The sequence below is a fragment of the Hippocampus zosterae genome, chromosome 10, assembly GCF_025434085.1.
Source record: "Hippocampus zosterae strain Florida chromosome 10, ASM2543408v3, whole genome shotgun sequence".
Lineage (NCBI taxonomy): Eukaryota > Metazoa > Chordata > Actinopteri > Syngnathiformes > Syngnathidae > Hippocampus > Hippocampus zosterae.
Window position 1 is genome coordinate 25,584,966 of NC_067460.1, and position 21,661 is coordinate 25,606,626.

Consider the following 21,661-nt stretch of genomic DNA (forward strand, 5'->3'; position numbering starts at 1 on the left):
CTCACCATCAAGTACATTATGTAATAGTGCACAAGTGTTTTGATGGCGTCAGTTGTGGGGATTATGCGGCAGAGTGTGGATGATCTCATCACTGGAACTACAGTATAGCATATGAATATTAATGAGATTTGGGTTTCGCTTTGGTATGTGGCCCGCAAGAGCCGAGCAAACGTGTCAACGTCCTCGTGACGGCAACTGTGGAGAAGATCCGATCATCTTTGTTGCTCAAGTTCTACCATCTCAATTGGATTTTTGTTCAATTAGAAAAGGCTCCAAGTTGGCGCACTCTAATCTTTTTGGGCATCCGTGAAATCGTTCAGACTCTCGCTCGTTAATGTTGAGGAGCACATAAGATGAACCATGACTGCTCCCGGGGCACTTTTCATTTTGACTTCCTGACGGTGTCGCGTGTCGCGGTTTTGACGTCTTTTATGTCTCCAAATAAGTTGGCCGTGGTCGTCGTTTGCAGTCGAGTAGCTACGTCAGCTCAGCCCCTGCGAGGAAACGATGGAGCTGGCAGGGAATGATGGGAAAATATGAGGAGGGGTGGGGGGGGGGGCTTTTTGGGGGCCATAAATCCCAAATTTCAGCAGAACTTAATGGAGCTTTTTTTTTTTTTTTTTTTTTTTTTTAATCCAAGGGCACCGCACCCATATTTCCATGTTGCCTTCTTCAACATAAAATTGCATAAGCGCATAAAAGCGGCCCTCCCTTCAAGCCATTTGTCTGATTTACACTCCAAACATTTTGCACTCCAAACATTGCAGTGTTGTTGTGCTCATAAGTTGTTCTCCATCGACGACAGATGAGAGATGATGGGCACTCCTCATCATCATCATCATCATTCGTGTTATGATCATGAGGCAGACAAACACAAGTTATTATTAACTGCGCGCCGGCTAAGAGGATTGCTCCCCGCGCTGCCGGCCTCCACGCGCAGCGATTTAAAGGGAACTCGCACTCCCAGCGCCCACCGCCCGCCTCTCACTGTCCACGGCGCGATGCCCAGCGTCAGTGGAGGCTAGCGGGGGGGAGAAAGGGCGCAAGTGGGAGGACGTCGGAGGACCCCCCCACGCCCACCCCCGACTTGCACGGCAGATGATGGCCAGCCAGCAGGACTCGGGCTTCTTTGAGATCAGCATCAAATCTCTGCTCAAGTCATGGAGCGGCTGTGAGTAGCGCTTTGGTCCCATTTTCGATTTAACCGAGGCTTGACTTTTGCGAGGAATTTGCACCAAACCAAACAACTCTTTAAATCTTCTCCTTTTAAAAAAAGGTTGATCATGATTCGGCTTTTAAGGTCGTGCAGGATGCAGACGAATGCAACAGTAACGGCACGATGCAGTTTAAAAAAAAACAACTAAAAAACGCCGTTTTTCGCAGGCGATACTTTCCAGATCAACCTGCACCACCGTCAAAAACGAGTTGTACCCATTCCGCTTAAACCTAAAAACACTGACAACACATTGCAAATGTACCGAATGAGAAAATATCAAACATTTCTCATCCATCCGTATTCGATCTGTGCGTTTAACTCGTTCACTCCCAAAGACGTTTTTAAACGTCTTTTCAGACTTGGCCTAGAATTGGCTGGCACTGAATGAGTTAATAGGCGGCGCCCGCTGTGCTGGCGTTTGGTGTCTGGCCGTGAGCTGTGTCAGGTTGATATGAGGGAGCTTGTTTTTTTTTTTTTTTACTGTCCTCATCGTGTTCAATAAACATTTTTTTTTTTTTAATGGCTGGCCATGTATATGACACAGAGGGCTGCACGTGGCCTGCAGGCCTTAGGTTTGACAACCGCGCCTATTTGTTTTCCTTCCATAGCTTACATCCAGTGGAACTTCTATTTGGCCGTCTCTTAGCAACAGCATTGCCGCAGTAACGCATCCTTCCTCCGAGAAGTTGCCCGTCGCGCACTGAGTCATTATCGTGACATGCTTGATTATATGCAACAATTCAGCCGCTCATTGCTGCGCCACTGTTTTTTTTTTTGTGTGTTTTGTTTGTTTGTTTGTTTGTTTTTCATCAGCTCGTAATGACATATTTACGCTACATCCATTATAGTCGTCCCTGTCATTAAATAAGCAAAGTCATTGTCCACACCGGCCAGTAGAGTAAAGCTAAAGTTTGTCATGTGTCCTCATCGGGGCTCGAGAGTGCACCCAATTTGGGTGACCAGAATTTCTCAATGGTGCAAACCGGAAAAAAAAAATCTGGGGAAAATGTATTGACCGTATTGACCACTTCCAAAACGGTAATCATTGTCGTCGTCTGCGAATGAGCTCTATCCATCCATCCATCCATCTTCTACCGCTTATCCGGGGCCGGGTCGCGGGGGCAACAGCTTTAGCAGGAAAGCCCAGACTTCCCTCTCCCTAGCTACTTCTTCCAGCTCTCCCCGGGGGATCCCGAGTCGTTCCCAGGCCAGCTGGGTGACATAGTCTCTCCAGCGTGTCCTGGGTCTTCCTCGGGGTCTCCTCCCGGTGGGACATGACCGCAACACCTCACCAGGGAGGCGTTCAGGAGGCATCCGAATCAGATGCCCAAGCCACCTCATCTGGCTCCTCTCGATGTGGAGGAGAAGCGGCTCGACTCGGAGCCCCTCCCGGATGACTGAGCTTCTCACCTTATCTCTAAGGGAGAGCCCGGACACCCTGCGGAGAAAACTCATTTCGGCCGCTTGTATCCGGCTCCGAGCCTTACTAATTGCTAAGCTAACCTAGCTAGCGCAGAAATGTTCAGTTGTGTGAGGATATTTCAGTGTTTCAATCACGGTTGTTTGTGTTGTGCGAACGTAGGCGTTCGATTGCACTTGGAGACTTGGCCCGGCAGTTTTCAATCCGGTCTGTCGCGATCCGGTGTTGATACGAGAGCGCACGCAATGAGTCAGCATGCCAACTCGTATGCGCTGCTGCTGCTGTTAAGCGCAGTGTGCAGAGTTCTCACATGGTCTAAAGCGCTCTTAGTAAGCGGGAGGACGCACTAATAGGATTAGTGGAGCTTCACCTGCAACCCAGCTGAATTTGTCCATTGGGGCCACATGGGGTGGGGAGGGGGGGGGGGGTCAGCTACTGCTTGTCTAGTGATTTTTTAATTTTTTTTAATTGAAATGATCCCATTACTTGAATTGGTTTAAAAAAAAGGTCACATTGTGTCAACTTTACCTGCAACCAGCTGAATTTGTCCATTGGGGCCACATGGGCGGGGGGGGGGGGGATCAGCTACTGCTTGTCTCGTGATTTTCTAATTTTTTTATTGAAATGATCCCATTACTTGAATTGGTTAAAAAAAAAAAGTCACGTTGTGTCAACTTCACCTGCAACCAGCTGAATTTGTCCATTGGGGCCACAAGGGGGGGGGGGGGGGGTCAGCTACTGCTTGTCTCGTGATTTTTTAAAATTTTTTATTGAAATGATCCCATTACTTGAATTGGTTTTAAAAAAAAGGTCACGTTGTGTCAACTTCACCTGCAACCAGCTGAATTTGTCCAATGGGGCTACATGGGGGTGGGGGGGGGGGGGTCAGCTACTGCTTTTCTCGTGATTTTTTAATTTTTTTATTGAAATGATCCCATTGCTTGAATTAGTTTTAAAAAAGGGTCACATTGTGTCAACGCAAATAGCGCCAGTAGCTCCTGTCAGGCATCCAACTGTGACTTGACTGACATAAACGTCGCCACTGATTCTCAAAGGAGCGATTCACTTTTCAGTTTGTTATTAAAAAAAAAAAAAATGATGTCATGTCGACTGAATTTAAACACCGAACGCACCCTTTTTGTCGATTTAATTCATTTTCCATTTCGTCGTGGAACGCGAGTCAGTGAGGCTTGTCTGCTAACAAAGGCGATGTTGCTATATTATTTATGTATTCATTTCAGTCCCTCCGGCGTAAAAAAAAAAAAAAAACGTGACATCACAAAGCTACGGGACGGGTGTTCCTGCTGATTACCTAACACGACGAGCAAGTGTTTACTAGCCTTGAGTTCGACTCCAGTGCGTTTATTTATAGTCTAGTGGCTGTTTGTGTTTGTGGACATGGCGGTCTAGTTAAAAGGTGCTGACCCACTCCCGAGATGAATGGCTGCTAATTCCGATGTGGACATGAATGCGTTGTTTGATTCTCCTTCCTCAGGAGAATGTCGTCTGCTGCGGACACAACAAAATCGATTTAGTTGAGTTACCTAAAAAGCTTTATTGCAAATTGTTTCAAAATCTGGGGGTTTGTACAAAAATCAGTTGTAGCAGTAAGAGAATACCACTGTCATAACTTGGGCATGAAAAAAAAAATAGAGCCAATTTAGAAAAATATGTCATTTTGGAAGGGGTGGGGGGGTGGGGGGGTGGTGGGGTTCAGCAGCATCAAAATAGCCCAAAACTGTTGAAACTTTCCTGGCAGCAAAATGTATGATATCATACGATATACAAAATGATGATCTTCCATTCCCTCACCCAGTGAGGATCAGGAAGAGAATCAATTAAGAATTAAATCGATTATTCATTCATTCATTCATTCATTCATCTTCCGAGCCGCTTGATCCTCACTAGGGTCGCGGGGGTGCTGGAGCCTATCCCAGCTGTCTCCGGGCAGTAGGCGGGGGACACCCTGAATCGGTTGCCAGCCAATCGCAGGGCACACAGAAACGAACAACCATTCGCACTCACACTCACACCTAGGGACAATTTAGAGCGTCCAATCAGCCTGCCACGCATTTTTTTTGGAATGCGGGAGGAAACCGGAGCACCCGGAGAAAACCCACGCAGGCCCGGGGAGAACATGCAAACTCCTCACAGGGAGGCCGGAGCTGGAATCGAACCTGGTACCTCTGCACTGTGAAGCCCACGTGCTAACCACTGGGCTACCGGGCCGCTAAATCGATTATTATTATCGATAATTGAATCTGCATGGTTAAATGGATTTTATGAGGGAAAAAAAATACATCATGCAATTGATTTAGGCTCGAGATGGGCAACGGTAAACAGGAAGAAAGTATTTTGGACGTTAGTGGGACGCTTGAAATTCAACAAAATTGCTTCATTGCGCGGTCCTCAGGGAAGTGTACCACGCTCGGTTTGTTTTCGGCACGGTGTCGCTGATGTCATGTCCCCGCCAGCCCCCTTACGTGCCTGAGACACAAACGGCCTCCCACCCAATTGCGCCTTCCATCTTGATGTCTGATGGTGTGACTGTCATGTCAGTCGAGTGCCCCCCCAGCCCCCCCCCCCCCCCCCTCCTCTGTGGGGCTAATTATAACCACACAGCTATGCCCCCGTAGCATCACCACACTTTGCCCGGGCTAAAAATTCCCACTTGACCTTCACTCCTGGAAGGCGGCGGCAGACGAGAGGGGGGAAGCCAAACACGGACCTTGCGGAAGGAGAGGGAGAGACAGACGAGTTTTGTGTGGTCTCACGTCTTAGTCTGCGCCCGTTTACGCACACCCACCATGGAAACTATTCCCCGGGAGGACGCGGCCGGCTGACGCGCAGGATATGGACGTCGGCGGGTTTCCATAGGGGAGAATTTGGGGGGGGCCGGAGGAGGATACGAGCCCCGATTACGGCATCTGGCTTCTTCCCCACCATGGACGCAACGGCCATGTGCTGGAGTAAAGCCAGCGTCATCAGCTTCATCAAGGGCCTGGGTAGGTGCATGCTGCTCGTTCCTTGAAAAGTGACATGGCAGGCACACGGCCCGGCAAGACCTGGAGAACCTGCAAGATTCCTGGAAAACTGAATGGGAATGTCTTTAGGAGAAATATTTCAAATATTTTTTGATAATCGTGACTAAAGTGCAGCATTAGCATAGATTCGTGATGGACCACATTCATCGAAATTGGAGTTTTTCATATTGGGGCATTTTAAAACAATGTAAAATTGTTGGTGACGATTGATCACAGTTTTCGGACATTTAGCGATAAGAAGCTTTCCTCTCGTGTCCTTTTTTTTGGGGGGAACCTAATCAAAGGCGACACGATGCGGTTGGGCGCGTTCGTGAGATCTTTGGCTGCCCTCGCACATCACTGACCTCTTTGCTTGGAAATGAAAACAGCAGCTGCCGCCCGTCAGGCTTTTTCCTTTCCTTGCGCGGCAAAGCCACAGTCGCTGCCCTTTGGTCAGCGTCTGTCAGGTTTGTTCATCACGGCGAGAATTTTCATGTCCATGTTTGGGGAAAACCTCCTGTCTTTGGCGCACTGAACTCTCATTAGTTGGAAGTCCGCTTTTTTATTAACGATGAGTATTATTTTTGCAACAAATTAATCGCCTGACTCATTCGTGGGAAAAAAAACGCGAGTTTGACGTCCTATTTTTAAATTGGGTGTCTTCAGTTTGGGACACGAAACTACAAAGTTTTGTTGACTGTAATCGGCGATTGTCAAAGTGCGCTCGCAGTATGCGGACTCCCTCTAGTGGTGAGCGAAAGAATCACTAAATTCAATGTTCCGAATGCGCACAATGCGACCGGCGTCTTCAAGCCTTTTCTTCATTCTTGGTGTGTTTGTTCCCGCAGCCTCGCCCGCGGCCAACGGCTACAACAAGCCGCCCCTCCCTGCGGTCTGCAGTCCTCAGGGGGAGAAGGGCCCGCCGGTCGCCGCGCCCATCAGCGTGGACCCGGACAGCAAGCCGGGCGAGTACGTCCTGAAGAGCCTCTTCTCCGCCTTCGCCACCGTGTCGGAGCACAAGATCCGCGTCATCATGGCGGAGCCGCTGGTGAGTCAGCAGACGGTTTCGAAAATATGTTGGGACAAAAACTTGTCCGTTTTGTTCTGTCAGATTGATTTTGAAGCTATTACTCATTTTACAAAAGAAGCAAATGAAAGATTAAAAAAAAAAAAATTAAAGCCACATTGACATGATGCACGGTTTTGAACTTTCAATTCAGTGATTCTTTTGCGTACCACAAGAGGGAGCCGGCGTGCCTCTCGTGCAACATACGGCGCGTTGAGAAATATGGTTGCAAATTCATTTTCTCATTTTTGCCGCCTGACTTGCTTGATTTTTTTTTTTTCCTTGAGTTGCACTGTTTTGCATAAATTATTAAGCTTGTTGACAAAGTGATTGAATGACATATTTTTTTCTTTGTGCTCCCGACATTTAACTGTGAATCCGGCCCCCCCATTTATTAATGAAGAGGATGTGCGTGAAACTCGTTAATCCCTCATGAAAGCTGTCATGGCATCTCATGATGGAGGACTTTCATAATGCGAGGAGCCATTAATGGCGCATCTTTCACATCGTCGGCAGCTTTCCTACTGCCGCCACCCTCATCACTCGGAATAAGATCAGAAATGTGGAATGAGTGAAACTCCAGTTTGAGAGAATAACATTTTTTTTTTTTTTTTTTGCAGGAAAAGCCCTTGTCAAAGTCTCTTCAGAGGGGGGAAGATCTTCAGTTTGACCAAGTGAGCAGGTTCAATACTTGAATGTTTGTTTGTCATCATTTTGTCCATTCCTTCATACGGGATATACGAAGGAAAATCGTCTTTTTATTAATGACGCGCATACAAAGAGTTGTCTCTCGGGTGCATCCCCGACCTTCAAGTGGATGATACCTGAAAAAGGCTCATTGGCACACGCGCCCCGACAAAAGCTGTTTGTGAGCGGTCGGAGGGCGAGGCATGTTTACCTTGAGCCTTGGCGCCGGTCCGAGGTGCGTGCCTGCGCAAGAGAGCCTCCTTTCACGGCGGCCCACAGCGTCGCGTTTGTGCCGAAGTGCACGAAGCACATTGGAGCGGCCCGCGCACACAGCCCGGATTCTTCTCCAGGCCTCGCGCGCAATGAAGGCCTCGCTTGTATAGCCGCACCCCCCCTCACCCCGCCGCGCCCGCCCGCCAGACTCTCCTCCCTTCCTGTGTGCTCCGAACGCGCCCGTTCCTTCCTTTCCCTGACCCCCGCCCTCCTACAGTCGACGCAGGCGGCTTGAGGGGGTGCACCTTGGCTCCCTTCTTAGCCGTGACGTGACAACCTGCCCCCTTTTACTCGGAACCAAAACGCCCAAGCCCTCATTGACGCATCATCACTTTCACACGAAAACACATTTTTGTGTTATTCTACTGCACTGCTATCAAAGTCAAGGCCCGCGGGCCAGATCTGGCCCGCCACATCGTTTTATGTGGCCCGCGAAAGCTAATCAAGCATGTCAAGTTCGATGGTGCTTGCTAAATTTCATTCATTCATTCATTCATTCATCTTCTGAGCCGCTTAATCCTCACTAGGGTCGCGGGGGGTGCTGGAGCCTATCCCAGCTGTCTTCCGGCAGTAGGCGGGGGACACCCTGAATCGGTCGCCAGCCAATCGCAGGGCACACAGAAACGAACAACCATTCGCACTCACACTCACACCTAGGGACAATTTAGAGTGTCCAATCAGCCTGCCATGCATGTTTTTGGAATGTGGGAGGAAACCGGAGCACCCGGAGAAAACCCACGCAGGCCCGGGGAGAACATGCAAACTCCACACAGGGAGGCCGGAGCTGGAATCGAACCCGGTACCTCTGCACTGTGAAGCCGACGTGCTAACCACTGGGCTACCGGGCCGCCCGCTTGCTAAAGTCTGAACCAAAATTTCAAATTGCCGTATGTAATCCACAAAAACAGTCATTATTCTTGACTTCTGATTTCAAAACGAGTTATCCGTCAATTTGTTGTACTCTGCGTATGCGAAGGCGCTCGCCGATCGCAACCTCTGACGGCCGTACGCATCTTGCTTGCCGTTGCAGTTGATGAGCACCATGAGCTCCTTGGCCGAGTACTGCCTGCCCTCCATCCTGCGCACTCTGTTTGACTGGTACAAACGGCAAGTCGGCCTGGAGGAGGAGCCGCACGAGTACCGGCCCAGAGCCGACGCCAAATCCAAAACGTGAGACCGAGAGACACGGCCAAACGCTCGGCTCCATGCTGACCCACCTCGCCTGCCGTGTCTGTTTGCAGTGATGAGCGACGGCGGGATTATTTACTTGAAAGGCGGGATTTGGCCATCCACTTCATCTTCTCCCTGGCGCTCATAGAAGTGCTGAAGCAGGTGACTTCCTTTCCGCGGTCAACTCTCAAAACGCCGTCAACAATTCTGTTGTGTCTCCCGATGACTCTCCCAGATGCCGCTGCACCCCGTACCCGACAGCTCGGTCAACGAGGTCATCGACTCGGCCTTTCAGCACTTTCGATACAAAGAAGGGTAAAGTCTCGCTTTGAGCGTTTCTTGAGCACTCGTTTTTCGCGTGACCCCCTTTGTCTTTGACAGATATCACGGTCCGAACACCGGCAACACGCACACCGCGGCGGACCTTTACGCCGAGGTCATTGGCGTACTGGCTCAGTCCAAGTGAGTACATGCGCTCTTATGGTATCGGATCCTGTGGAGTTCTGTGCCGCGTCTCCGGTTCAGGAGACTGGAACGTGTTTTGGGACCTCTCGTTTTTTTGGACATTTTACACCGTCGCAACCAAACTAGGGCTGGAAATTGATGGCGTGTCCAGTTGCTGTTGTTGCGGAACCAAGATCTGAAAATAGAACCAGGATTGTTTGATTTAACCGTACACGGCCGCGAATGAAACGTTGTTTCACGCGCTTGACGATCGCAAAGACGAGATGTTGAATTTTCTCACGAGCGAGCGCACGAGCAGCCACTAAGAGTGTGATGAATGAGCAAACTATAAATAGTCCGTCCGAAGAATGCCATCTCTGGCTCAATTTGAGAGGGATCAGGAGCTCATCTTTACAGTGCAGACTCACTGGCTACAGTTTGGAGGGGGTTTGGGGGGGCTAGGGGTGATAGTTTGAGGAGGCATGCGTCTTGAAATAGAATCTTCCAGTCTCCCTGGAATGTTGCCAGGCTTTTATGACACTCAGGAAGTGCTGATTTCTCTTGACGGGGTGATGTCAGTCTCACGTAGGACATGCGGTTGTGTTGACGGTCCTCAGGTTTCCTGCCGTGAAGAAGAAGTTCATGACAGAGCTGAAGGAGCTCAGGCAGAAAGAGCAGAGTCCCTACGTGGTGCAGAGTACCATTAGCCTCATCATGGGAGTCAAGTTCTTTCGAATTAAGATGTATCCCGTGGAGGATTTCGAAGCTTCGTTTCAATTCATGCAGGTAATCGAAAAAATTTGGCGGGCTGGCGGGCATGTCGAGAGCAAATCCGAGCTCAGAAGAAGAAAGACGGATTGGGAAAAGATGCAAAATTCAAGTCGTCACAGAGGACTTTTCGCACAGGGATGGGATTGTGAATTTGCTAAAAAAAAAACAACCAAAGATTCTATTGTGTTTGGAAGTTCGGCTCAGATGTCATCTAAAAAGGAAAAATCGGTTTACTTCTAGTGTCTTCTTTGCAGGAATGCGCCCAATACTTCCTGGAGGTTAAGGACAAAGACATTAAGCACGCCTTGGCTGGGCTCTTTGTTGAGATTTTGATTCCTGTCGCGGCGGTAAGCTAATTTGCCGCTTTATCGTACGGATATTGTCAAGTTTATCAAACGGTGGGGAAAACAAAACAAAACAAAAAAACTCTTAAGAGGAAGTCTTGTGCTTCTGCGACTGTCCTTGTCGCAGGCGGTGAAGAATGAGGTGAACGTTCCCTGCCTGAGGAACTTTGTGGACAGCTTGTATGACACAACGCTCGACCTGTCGGCCAGAAAGAAGCATTCGCTGGTTAGTCAACGGCTGCAAAACAAGCTCACTGGCATCTTTCATTTCACACGCTGCGCTACATATATCTCCGTCGCGTCACACTTGCGCAATATAACCGTGAGACTGTGTTCCTTTTGCCCACCCCCCCCCCCCCCCCCCCCCCCCGCCGCGACAGGCGTTTTACCCGCTCGTGACTTGCCTGCTGTGCGTCAGCCAGAAGCAGTTCTTCCTCAACAGATGGCACGTCTTCCTCGGCAACTGCCTCTCAAATCTCAAGGTAACGTCATTCAGATGTCGGTCCCCGCTACGTCGGCCTGAATGCCACGGTGTGTGATTCTCCGCTCGGGGTGTGATTGCGTGGCAGAGTCGAGACCCCAAGTTGGCTCGCGTGGCGCTGGAGTCTCTGTATCGCCTGCTGTGGGTCTACACGATCAGGATCAAGTGCGAGAGTAACATTGCGACGCAAGGGTAGGCGTCCTCACACTCTTCGCATCGTTTGTTGTTTAGCGTTCTTGCGAATGACAGCATTTGCGATTTTCTCTCGTATTTTGTCCCCAGCCGCCTCAACACCATCATAACGACACTTTTCCCCAAAGGCTCTCGCAGCGTGGTGCCGAGAGACATGCCTCTCAACATCTTTGTCAAAATCATCCAGTTTATTGCGCAGGTGAGCACAAAGCTGCCTGGCGGTTGGTCTCCTCTTAGCCCTCGTCTTCTTTACCTCTGATTTCACGACAGGAAAGACTCGATTTTGCTATGAAAGACATTATTTTCGACCTCCTGTGCGTGGGGAAACCTGCAAAAGCCTTCAGTCTTAATCCGGAGGTACCGACCGACACACTGCCAATGAAGCATGACGGAAAACCGCGTTCAACCTGACTGTAAAGCAAGCGTCCTATCTGTGCAGAGGATGAATATCGGTTTGCGAGCTTTCCTGGTGGTGGCGGACAGACTTCAGCAGAAGGACGGCGAGCCGCCCATACCCAACAGCGGCTGCACTTTACCCTCGGGGAACACGCTGCGAGTAAAGAAGACGTACCTGAGCAAAACGCTCACGGACGACGAGGCCAAAGTCATCGGTAAAGGGGGTCACACCGTGGACATGGATTCCCCCCCCAAAATATAAAAAAATTGAAAAACTTTTGATTTCTTTCTGTGTTTTTTTTAAGACGTAATTACTGCACGTGTTTTTTTATGGCACAATACTTTCCAGTGCTTTTTTCCACCTTAAATTTTTTTTTAGCAAAAAATGTGTTTGGGTGTTTTTTCAAGAACATTTGGCATTTGGGATTCATTCGATTGCTAGGATTTTTTTGTGTATGGTCATGGACTGACCATAGATGAGCTATGGGTCGTGACCGAAAGAACGAGATCCCGGTTACAAGCGGCCGAAATGAGTTTTCTCCGCAGGGTGTCCGGGCTCTCCCTTAGAGATAAGGTGAGAAACTCGGTCATCCGGGAGGGGCTCGGAGTCGAGCCGCTTCTCCTCCACATCGAGAGGAGCCAGATGAGGTGGCTTGGGCATCTGATTTGGATGCGTCCTGAGCGCCTCCCTGGTGAGGTGTTCCGGTCATGTCCCACCGGGAGGAGACCCCGAGGAAGACCCAGGACACGCTGGAGAGACTATGTCACCCAGCTGGCCTGGGAACGTCTCGGGATCCCCTGGGGAGAGCTGGAAGAAGTAGCTAGGGAGAGGGAAGTCTGGGCTTCCCTGCTAAAGCTGTTGCCCCCACGTCCCGGCCCCGGATAAGCGGTAGATGATGGATGGATGGTCATGGACTGAGTTATATTAGTCAGTCAATGTAAGCGGTGTATTTCTTCCCCTTCCAGGGATGTCCCAGTATTACTACCACGTGCGTAAGGCTATCGACAACATCCTGAGGCACCTGGACAAGGAGGTGGGACGCTGCATGATGATGACCAACGCTCAGATGTTGAACAAAGAGCCCGAGGACATGATCACGTATGCTCAAGATGACAGAACTCGACCGCCATGTGTCATTTGCTCTTTCCACCAATTTCCCAGGTCACAATTTGAGCTCCCAATCAAATTTGTTCCTGTGGCATTTTCGATTTCAATTTGAAAATAACAAGAGCAAATGATAAATGGATTGATGACGCTTACCTCCGAACCAGGATGTTTAAATGTACAGAAAATGTGTGGCAGGGGTGAAAGGAAACCCAAGATTGACTTGTTCAGGACGTGCGTGGCAGCCATTCCTCGCATGATGCCCGACGGGATGTCAAAGACGGAGCTCGTCGACCTGCTCTCCCGGTGAGATGACAAACAGTTTAGGAGCGAATCTTACACAAAACGGTCGAGTGGTCCGTCTGAGCTGCACAATTTTGAAGCAAGTACGACTGAAACCTGAAACAGAGTGCAGTCGTTTTTCGTATCTTCATCCAGCTTTTGTTGAAGCAGTTACATTTGTTTTTCAATACAAATTTACTTGTCTGATTATTAAATAGAGATCATTAGAATTCGCTTTGATCTAACTCAACTGGTTAGTTAGTTTTGTGAAAAATCCCAATGGCATTATCCAGGAAGTAAGCCGCTAACAAGCTAACCGAATGGCTAAAAGGATGCTACACCCCCCCCCCCCCACCCCACTCCCCGTCACAATTCCGTTTCATTGGGGCTCTGCGTTGTAAAAATGCGTTTTCTTCGTCCATTAGACTGACGATCCACATGGACGGCGAGCTCCGACTCATCGCCCAGAACTCTTTGCAAAGTCTGCTGGTGGACTTCTTGGACTGGCGGGAAGACGTGCTGTTCGGGTTCGCCGGCTTTGTGCTGCGTGAGGTCCATGACACCCACCAGGGGCTGTTAGACGGGTCGCTCAAGCTACTGCTGCAGCTCCTCACCCAGTGGAAACTGACGGCGGCGGCGGCGGCGGGGAAGAGCGACCACGTGGCTCGGATGCACACTGCCGAGGTGCTGAAATACTTGTTGGATCATTTGTAAGGATTTGACTTGCTCGACACTTAGTCGGGCCTCGACTCGGTTGATTTCTGCCACGGTTCCCTCGGACTGGCCTGGAACTGGAAACGCATGTTTTCATCTGGTCGCCGCAATCTCTGAACGCGTTTTTTTTGGTCTCATCCGTAAACTGCTGCAGACGAGCTCCGACGTGAAGACGGCGGCCGAGCGAGACCCCCGCCCCGCCGTCCTGCATGCCGTTGAGGGGCTGGCCCTCGTGCTGCTCTGCTCCTGCCGGCTCAGCACCCGAAGGCTCGCCGTGGCCGTGCTCAAGGAGATCCGCGGCCTCTTTGCCGCGGTCGGGCGGTCGGAGGTAAGATCGCAGGCGGCGAGGTGACGCCACGCGCTGCGCTGTCGAGTTCAGAGTCCCACCTCATCTTCTGCAGGACGACGATAAACCGATGATAGAGGTCATGGACCAGCTCAGCCCTGTGATCTGGGACAGCTTTGTCAGCGTGGCCGTCTCTGACACAGTAAGTTGCAAGAGGCTTGCAAAATTCCATCAGACTCATTCAGTACCAATTCTGGACCAAAAGACGTTTAAAACCGTCTTTGGGAGTGAATGAGTTAACGATCCGCATTCGAAGACAAACCCTTCTTCTTATAATTGGAACACGTCCTTTTGACCCTGACGGAGTCGTATGCGAAGCTCGACGTAAACGTGCCTTTTTTTCTAGGACGGTACGTCCGCCGGCCCCCACGTGGACCTCCAGTGGCTGGCCGAGTGGAACGGCCGGCTGGGCAACAGCCGCTACGACATCCGCAGCCCGTCGCACGTGTGGATCTTGGCGCAGTCGGCGAAAGACCCGTGGGTGCTGTGCTTGTACAGCCTGCTGCGACAGGACTACCTGCCCAAGCATTGCCCCGCCGCCCTGGGCTACGCGTGGCCCTACGCCTTCGCTCGGCTGCAGGCGCTCATGCCGTTGGTCGACCCCAAGTGAGAGTTCATCAATTGGCTTTATTTACACGGGCATAGACGGGCAGGATAGATCATATCGAACGACGACACAAAAGGAACGGAATTTTAAAAATCTCGAGATTTCAGTTTTCAAAAATATTCATTTCATTTGAAAATTTGTTCAAAAATTTTTTTTACATCTTTGAAAACGTAGTGTTATTTCTCAAGCCATTCAACCTTGAATTCTTCCAATTATTTTTTTATTCCTGTATTCATCCATTCAAATATTTTACAGTTTCATATTTTCAAAGTGTTTTAATAAGCAGCAATTTAACACCTTTTTTAACTTTAAAAAAACATTAAATACACGTAGCGTTTTGCTGCTGGCTGTGTTAAAGTTGATTTCTCTAGTTTTTATTTTACAAAGTTTTGATACAATGCAGTGCTATATGTCCTTATTAAAAGCCCCCTAATACAAAACACGATTCATGAACTTCCTGTATAACATGCAACCGTGTGAATTTCCAGTCACCCGGCGAACGCGAAGAAGACCAGCAGCCCCTCGAGCAGCGCCGACAACTACGTGACTCTGTGGAGGAACTATTTGATCCTTTGCTTCGGGGTGGCCAAGCCCAGCATCATGAGCGCGGGTCACCTCAGAGCATCCACGCCCGAGATCGCCGCGGCCACGCCCGACTCTGCCTCGGGCTGCGACAACAAGGTCAGAGATGTGACTTGACGACGGATCCAATGTGGCGGGATCGATTACGTGGCCTCCGATTGTTTGTTGTCTGTCTCAGGTGGTGCCGGGCTCCCCGTCCGTGGCTTGGCTCCTGAAGCAGTTGGTCCCACTCATGAGGTCGGAGAGCGTGGAGCTGACTGAGGCTTTGGTTCTGGGCTTTGGCCGCACCAACTCCCTCGTCTTCAGGTATTTGGCAGACTCGTTCGGCCCCCCCCCCCTCCGTTCAGCAACAGGGGTGCGGCGAGCTGCGAGTCGGAGCTTGATGTCATTAAAGTGGACTGACCGGCATTCATTTGGGCAAAGCAGAGCATTGTGGTCCTGCATCTCCAATGCTTTTGAATAAAACATATACAGTATATATTTTTTTAGCTTGAATGCAGTTAGAAGCGGCCGAAATTAGTTTTCTTCGCAGGGTGTCCGGGCTCTCCCTTAGAGATAAGGTGAGAAGCTCGGTCATCCGGGAGGGGCTCGGAGTCGAGCCGCTTCTCCTCCACATCGAGAGGAGCCAGATGAGGTGGCTTGGGCATCTGATTCGGATGCCTCCTGAGCGCCTCCCCGGTCAGGTGTTCCGGTCATGTCCCACCGGGAGGAGACCCCGAGGAAGACCCAGGACACGCTGGAGAGACTATGTCACCCAGCTTGCCTGGGAACGCCTCGGGATCCCCCGGGGAGAGCTGGAAGAAGTAGCTAGGGAGAGGGAAGTCTGGGCTTCCCTGCTAAAGCTGTTGCCCCCGCGACCCGGCCCCAGATAAGCGTTAGATGATGGATGGATGGATGCAGTTAGAGAATTCTTTGTCGTAGCTTTTTGATTGACGCAACGACCGATGTTGTCTGTCCGGCCTCAGGGAACTCGTGGAGGAACTGCATCCGCTCATGAAGGAAGCACTGGAAAGGAGACCTGAGGTTGGTTGGTTGGTTTGATTTGCGTCAGAGCAAATGACAAGCACAACTGTGCAGACTGCTAAGTTGTTAAGTGAACACGAGGCAAGGCAAGAGAGCTTCGGTGACTGCGTATGGCACATTCCAGCTCAATGTGCTTTAAAAACATTTAAAACAGAGTACGTCAATTAAGCGACCTAAAATTACGAAATGTAAAACGATGCAAGAATGAAGTTTGAAGTATGGGAGTTTTTCTTTTAAACCTGCACTTGAATTGAGAGAATTCAGTGAAGGTCCTGCTGGATCATTTCTACAGAATAAGAAGCGGCGTGAGCGCCGGGACCTTCTGCGACTTCAACTGCTGCGCATTTTCGAGCTGCTGGCAGATGCAGGCGTAATCAGTGACAGGTCGGTTCCTCTCACAACACCCCGAACAGCAAACCCAGTTTTTTTTTAGTCTTATTCCCTTTTTTTTTTCACGCAGTACAACCGGGGCTCTGGAGCGTGACACTCTCGCCCTGGGCGCCCTCTTCCTGGAGTACGTCGATCTGACGCGTATGCTCCTAGAAGCCGACAAAGACGCGGAGATCCTCAAAGACATTCGAGTTCACTTCAGCGCCATGGTGGCCAACCTCATACAGTGTGTGCCAGGTAGTTGCAAACATCTTCGTGGTGGCAGAAAATACTCACAGTCTGTACTGAAGTCAAAGTACAGACACCGACAAGAAAAAAAGATGGTAAAAGTAGAAGCACCGATTCAGCTTCGGTACTTGAGTAAAAGTAAAACACTATGAAATGTGCAAAGCTAATTTTTTTTTTAACTGTACAGTGGATATCACATAATCTCAAAAAGTGTTCTGGAAATGGAATTTTTTGAGTTTTGCTCATACTGAGGAGAGAAAAGGGGGGAAAAAATGTCTCACTGATGTTGGCTCATGCAGAAATGATATCTTTGCTAACATTGTGAATGGGCTAATTGCTAAATTAGCTGATGAGGATAACAACAACAACAACAAAAATCGACCTTACTTCCAAACCCTGGTTATCCGACATACGGTAAGATATTGATTGGAAGAGTTGCGCAAATTGAGCTTCTTCACGACGCAGGCATCATATGAAACTGGATGGCTTAATGAGAAAATTCAATGTTGCCGCTTGAGTGTTTCGGAGGCTTCAACGGTCTTCTGACTTTCTGCTAATTAAGTGAGACGACACATAAGAGCCTGTCTGGTTTCCCCTCCTCAGTGCACCACAGGCGCTTCCTGTTTCCGCAGCAGAGCCTCCGACATCATCTCTTCATCCTCTTCAGTCAGTGGGCGGGGCCCTTTAGCATCATGTTCACCCCATTGGACCGCTACAGTGACAGGACTCACCAGATCACACGCTACCAGTATTGCGCCTTAAAGGTAAGGGGCCTTGCCGCCTGCTTGTTAGTACACTTGCACAAACGTGGATTGGTTGGGTATACCCTCGCATGTGGGCAAGGAGAGCCATAGTCGCCGATGCACCTTCGCATGTTGAATGAACGGTGCAATCAATCTAAACACTCTGCGTGTAAATATTTCAGCGCGAATGTTGTTTGTTTACATCAATGCCGGTTTGCTTTCTTGCCAAACAAGCGCAGACCACGCTTCCCAAACCCAAAGCCAGCTTGACCAGGCTCTCGAGTTCCCACTATTGTGATCTACATTGAGCTCTCCTGAAAATGGATGCGTGTCTTGCAGGCCATGTCTGCCGTGTTGTGCTGCGGCCCGGTTTTTGACAACGTGGGCCTCTCTCCAGATGGCTACCTCTACAAGTGGCTGGACAACATCCTAGCCTGGCAGGACCAACGGGTACGCAATGCTTATTTTCATTCGAGACACCGTTCTTTATTTGATGTTTTTTTGCTGAGGCTCTCCTCTGGACTCAGGTCCACCAGCTTGGATGCGAAGTGGTCGTCCTGCTCTTGGAGCTCAACGCCGACCAAGTCAACCTGTTCAACTGGGCGGTGGATCGCTGCTACACGGGCTCCTACCGGCTCGCCTCGGGTTGCTTCAAGGCTATTGCCATGGTCTGCAGCCGCAGGTACAAAGAAATCATCTAATGAATACTACTAATAATAGCGCTATTATTATGATTATTATTATCCTTGGTGACTACTTGAAAATTCTTCATTGTTGGGGGACTGTATTTTGACAAAAGCATTTACGGAGACATCTGACAATAGTTTGGAATTTTGGGGCACTTGACCCTTGAATGTCCGCTTTTCCTATGTGGTGACTTGCAGAAACTACCCAAGCGAAATCGTGACGCTGCTCAATCTGGTCCTCTTCAAGGCATCCGATGCCAACAGAGAGATTTATGAAATTTCTATGCAACTGATGCAGGTGAGATGAAGACACGCCTCCTCACAAGTCCTCAGTCGAGCATTGGTCTGACGAGTCCACTCATCCCGTTCTCCTGTTTTGGAGCAGATTCTCGAGGCCAGGCTGTTTGTGGACTCCAAGAAGATGGCTGGGCAGAAGCCTAACGGCGTCCTTTACGGCACTCACGCCGGGTTGCCGCCACTCTACAGCATTTCGCTCCCTCAGCTCTCCAGCCAGTTGGCCAGGATGTACCCTGAACTCACGCTCCCGCTTTTTTCAGGTGGTGTAAAAAGTCTTGTTTGTATGCTAAAAATAATGAACCACTGTAACACTTACAGATGCGTCCTCTTTATTGAACCAGGGGTGGGCAAAGTATGACCCGCAAGCAACATGCTTAATCTATTTATGACCTGGTCCATTTGTTTGATTTGAAGTATCAAAGGTGGCCCTTGTTGAGTACAAGATTTTGCCCAGACTTGCTCCGCATACAGCTTGCTCGGATAGGAGTGCGATGTTCCTCTGAGGATTTATTTATGTGTGCTCCAGAGGTTAGCCAGAGGTTCCCCAGCACCCACCCCAACGGGAGACAGATCATGCTGACTTATCTCCTACCCTGGCTCAGCAACATCGAGCTGGTAGATAGCGGCCTGCTGCCGCCGGCCTTCACGCCGTCGTCCTCTGACGACGACTCCTCTGCAAGTGGGCGGCGCGCCTCTGCCTCCTCCCCCCAGCAGATTCTGAGAGGAACTGGCTGGGGCTCCCAGCAAGCCACGTCCCTGGTGCTCAACAACCTCATGTACATGACCGCCAAGGTAAATTCATCTTGCGGCCGTCATAACAAACTCCCCATTTATTGCGGGTGATACATTCCAGACCCAAACGCAATGCGTGAAAATCTGCAACCAAGTGAGAAGGTATTAAAGGTAGCTAGTGAATCGGATAAATGTAGGTAAAAGGACAGTAAGGTCAGGTACTAGATCATTAAATAAAGTAAGGTATTTCGATAATGGAAGTGGGTAAGCGTAGGGTGGTGAAAAGAAGCTACAGATATGGGGTTCCACAGGGATCAATTTTAGAGCCCTTTTCTCATTTTGTTCCCCTAGAATTCCATACTGAGGTTTCATATTCCCTTTCATATCTACGCTGATGACAGTCAACCTGATGTGCCAATGAAGAAGAAAGACATTTTTTCCTTGAAACCACTTTCCCATTAATATGTATGAATCATAAGAAGACTCACGTGATGGAGTTTGGTCCCATTGGGCTTACTTTCATATATTTTTTTAGGTGTAATAGTTTTATGTTTAATGTTTGATTCATTACTTTTATGTCCAGGAGTTTCTCTCAGTTCTTGTATTTAATGTGCTCTGGAACTAAAGTTGAGCTCAGCAAAAGGTACGCAGGGAAAGAAGATCCTTTAAAAAAATATATAATAAAATGCCGAAAAATTCACAATGCAGCGCTGGTGCAAAGAATGAACCTTGATATGGGCAGCTGGACACGACCATCTGAGATATTATGCCAAAGGACCTGGACCTCAAATCAAATTCCACCAAATGCTAACATCAACTCCTCGGCTGCGGCATTTCGGACTGAGCTGACGGCATTGTTTTTGTATTTGGCCAGTTTGGAGATGACTTACCAGGATCCGAAATGAAAAATGCATGGAATGCTTTGGTGTGCAACGAAAAGTGGAGCCACAACCTGCGAACCGCGCTGCAATTTCTCATCAGCCTATGCGGCGTCAGCAGCGACACCGCGCTCCTGCCGTTCGTAAGACAAATGCTACAACTTTCTGCTTTCGTCTTTTGTGCCACTACGGAAAGCATGAACGTTTAAATGATTCACTCCCAGGACCGAAAGACTAGGCTACGCGTCTTCTTTTCTGTGATAATCTTCCCCCTGTGTGCTCAGATCAAGAAGGTGGTGATCTATCTGTGTCGAAACAACACCATGCAAACCATGGAGGAGTTGATTTGGGAGTTGCAGCAGACGGACCCGGTCAACCCGATGGTCCAGCACTGCGACAGCCCGCCGTTTTATCGTTTCACCGCCTCGAGCAAGGCCGCTGTCAACGCGGCGTCAGGTAACTAACTCCTGGGCGGACAGCTGACAAAGCACCTAACTGATTGTAAGCAAACAGGGTTGGCTTTTGGACTCTTTCTCCAAGGAACCGCATCGAGTACCAACAATGTGGTGGCAGGACAGGAGAGCTTCCTGGATGCAGATGAATACAAGACAAAGGACAATGAGGAGAGGTAAAATCACAAACCTTGCGACAAATGTTCAGATTTGGCCCAATTAACGTGACGTGTTTACCCTGCACCACAGGATTTGGAAATTTGATCATCAGACTTTAAAGACATTGATTAGAAGGGGGACAAATGGACATTTGTTCTGATTATCGTATGTGGACACTGCACAGGGCCGGATAATCGTTCACGATAATCTTTGAAAATTGCCTAAAATTGGAACTTTGAGTCAAAAGGGGAGACGCACAGCATTTAGAGACTTCTAAGAATCAGCCCTTTGCTGGTTTGATCAGAAGAGAAAAGACGTCCTGATGATTGAAATGTGCCGGTATGTACCCTGCTGAAGTGAGTGATGTGTGTCCCTCCTCAGGCTCAGCCATGTCACGCGAGCTCACCACCGTCTGGAATCTGGCAACAGCAACAGTTCGGGAGGGTCGTATGATGAAGGTAAATCCAAGTGTATTTCAGTGCCGCTCGCCATCATCAATAATTTCATCGCCGTCTGGCGAGAGCAGGCCGGAGGGATAAAAAGATGGCGACGGACGTCGGTGTCATTGATAATGCATTGAAACAGTGCATGCAGAGTGTCCCCGGGCTCTTTGAAAAGGCTTCCGTGAGAAATGGCAGTGACGAGCAGCCGGTCTCGAGCCTTTCATTTGGGCTGAAATGCAACTTTGTTACACCCTTTTGGTTTGAGGTCATGCCATCAAGTTGTCCTTAAATGGCCTTGTTTTTAAGTGGCAACCTCAACCTCCCTCTCTCTAGTTTTGCACCCCTGCCTAAAGGACATAGTCGAGGTGTTGCTTTGTTTGTTAGTGGGATTACGCCACTAAGTATAAATGGCACAGTCCCGTCTGTCTGTCCACTGAGTTCATGTCGGCAATTTGAATCATGACTGCATGGGAACGTACTGGAAATGGTCAAGGACCAGATTTGCTTTAGC

The 21,661-nt window shown here is 49.4% G+C and overlaps 2 protein-coding genes across 2 annotated transcripts in view; one reads left to right on the top strand and one right to left on the bottom strand.

Annotated features, from left to right (window-relative positions):
• LOC127608577 (high mobility group protein B1-like) overlaps positions 1-21,661 on the bottom strand; it is a 201,297-nt gene that overhangs the window by 43,375 nt on the left and 136,261 nt on the right. The gene's annotated exons all lie outside the window — the stretch shown is intronic.
• The window catches only part of LOC127608579 (protein furry homolog), a 41,109-nt gene that overhangs the window by 1,268 nt on the left and 18,180 nt on the right, over positions 1-21,661 (top strand). The window contains exons 2-36 of the mRNA XM_052077731.1: positions 6,508-6,707; positions 7,346-7,399; positions 8,716-8,855; positions 8,927-9,017; positions 9,091-9,170; positions 9,237-9,317; positions 9,917-10,085; positions 10,325-10,417; positions 10,542-10,640; positions 10,795-10,896; positions 10,984-11,087; positions 11,178-11,286; positions 11,358-11,444; positions 11,527-11,698; positions 12,450-12,582; positions 12,787-12,894; positions 13,296-13,552; positions 13,728-13,912; positions 13,986-14,072; positions 14,277-14,536; positions 15,026-15,218; positions 15,298-15,425; positions 16,085-16,142; positions 16,435-16,526; positions 16,603-16,769; positions 17,364-17,524; positions 17,843-17,953; positions 18,031-18,185; positions 18,388-18,487; positions 18,575-18,746; positions 19,013-19,278; positions 20,093-20,239; positions 20,381-20,552; positions 20,637-20,724; positions 21,089-21,165. Coding sequence (XP_051933691.1) covers positions 6,508-6,707; positions 7,346-7,399; positions 8,716-8,855; positions 8,927-9,017; positions 9,091-9,170; positions 9,237-9,317; positions 9,917-10,085; positions 10,325-10,417; positions 10,542-10,640; positions 10,795-10,896; positions 10,984-11,087; positions 11,178-11,286; positions 11,358-11,444; positions 11,527-11,698; positions 12,450-12,582; positions 12,787-12,894; positions 13,296-13,552; positions 13,728-13,912; positions 13,986-14,072; positions 14,277-14,536; positions 15,026-15,218; positions 15,298-15,425; positions 16,085-16,142; positions 16,435-16,526; positions 16,603-16,769; positions 17,364-17,524; positions 17,843-17,953; positions 18,031-18,185; positions 18,388-18,487; positions 18,575-18,746; positions 19,013-19,278; positions 20,093-20,239; positions 20,381-20,552; positions 20,637-20,724; positions 21,089-21,165 — 4,698 coding nt within the window. The remainder of the gene's footprint in view (positions 1-6,507; positions 6,708-7,345; positions 7,400-8,715; positions 8,856-8,926; positions 9,018-9,090; positions 9,171-9,236; positions 9,318-9,916; positions 10,086-10,324; positions 10,418-10,541; positions 10,641-10,794; positions 10,897-10,983; positions 11,088-11,177; positions 11,287-11,357; positions 11,445-11,526; positions 11,699-12,449; positions 12,583-12,786; positions 12,895-13,295; positions 13,553-13,727; positions 13,913-13,985; positions 14,073-14,276; positions 14,537-15,025; positions 15,219-15,297; positions 15,426-16,084; positions 16,143-16,434; positions 16,527-16,602; positions 16,770-17,363; positions 17,525-17,842; positions 17,954-18,030; positions 18,186-18,387; positions 18,488-18,574; positions 18,747-19,012; positions 19,279-20,092; positions 20,240-20,380; positions 20,553-20,636; positions 20,725-21,088; positions 21,166-21,661) is intronic.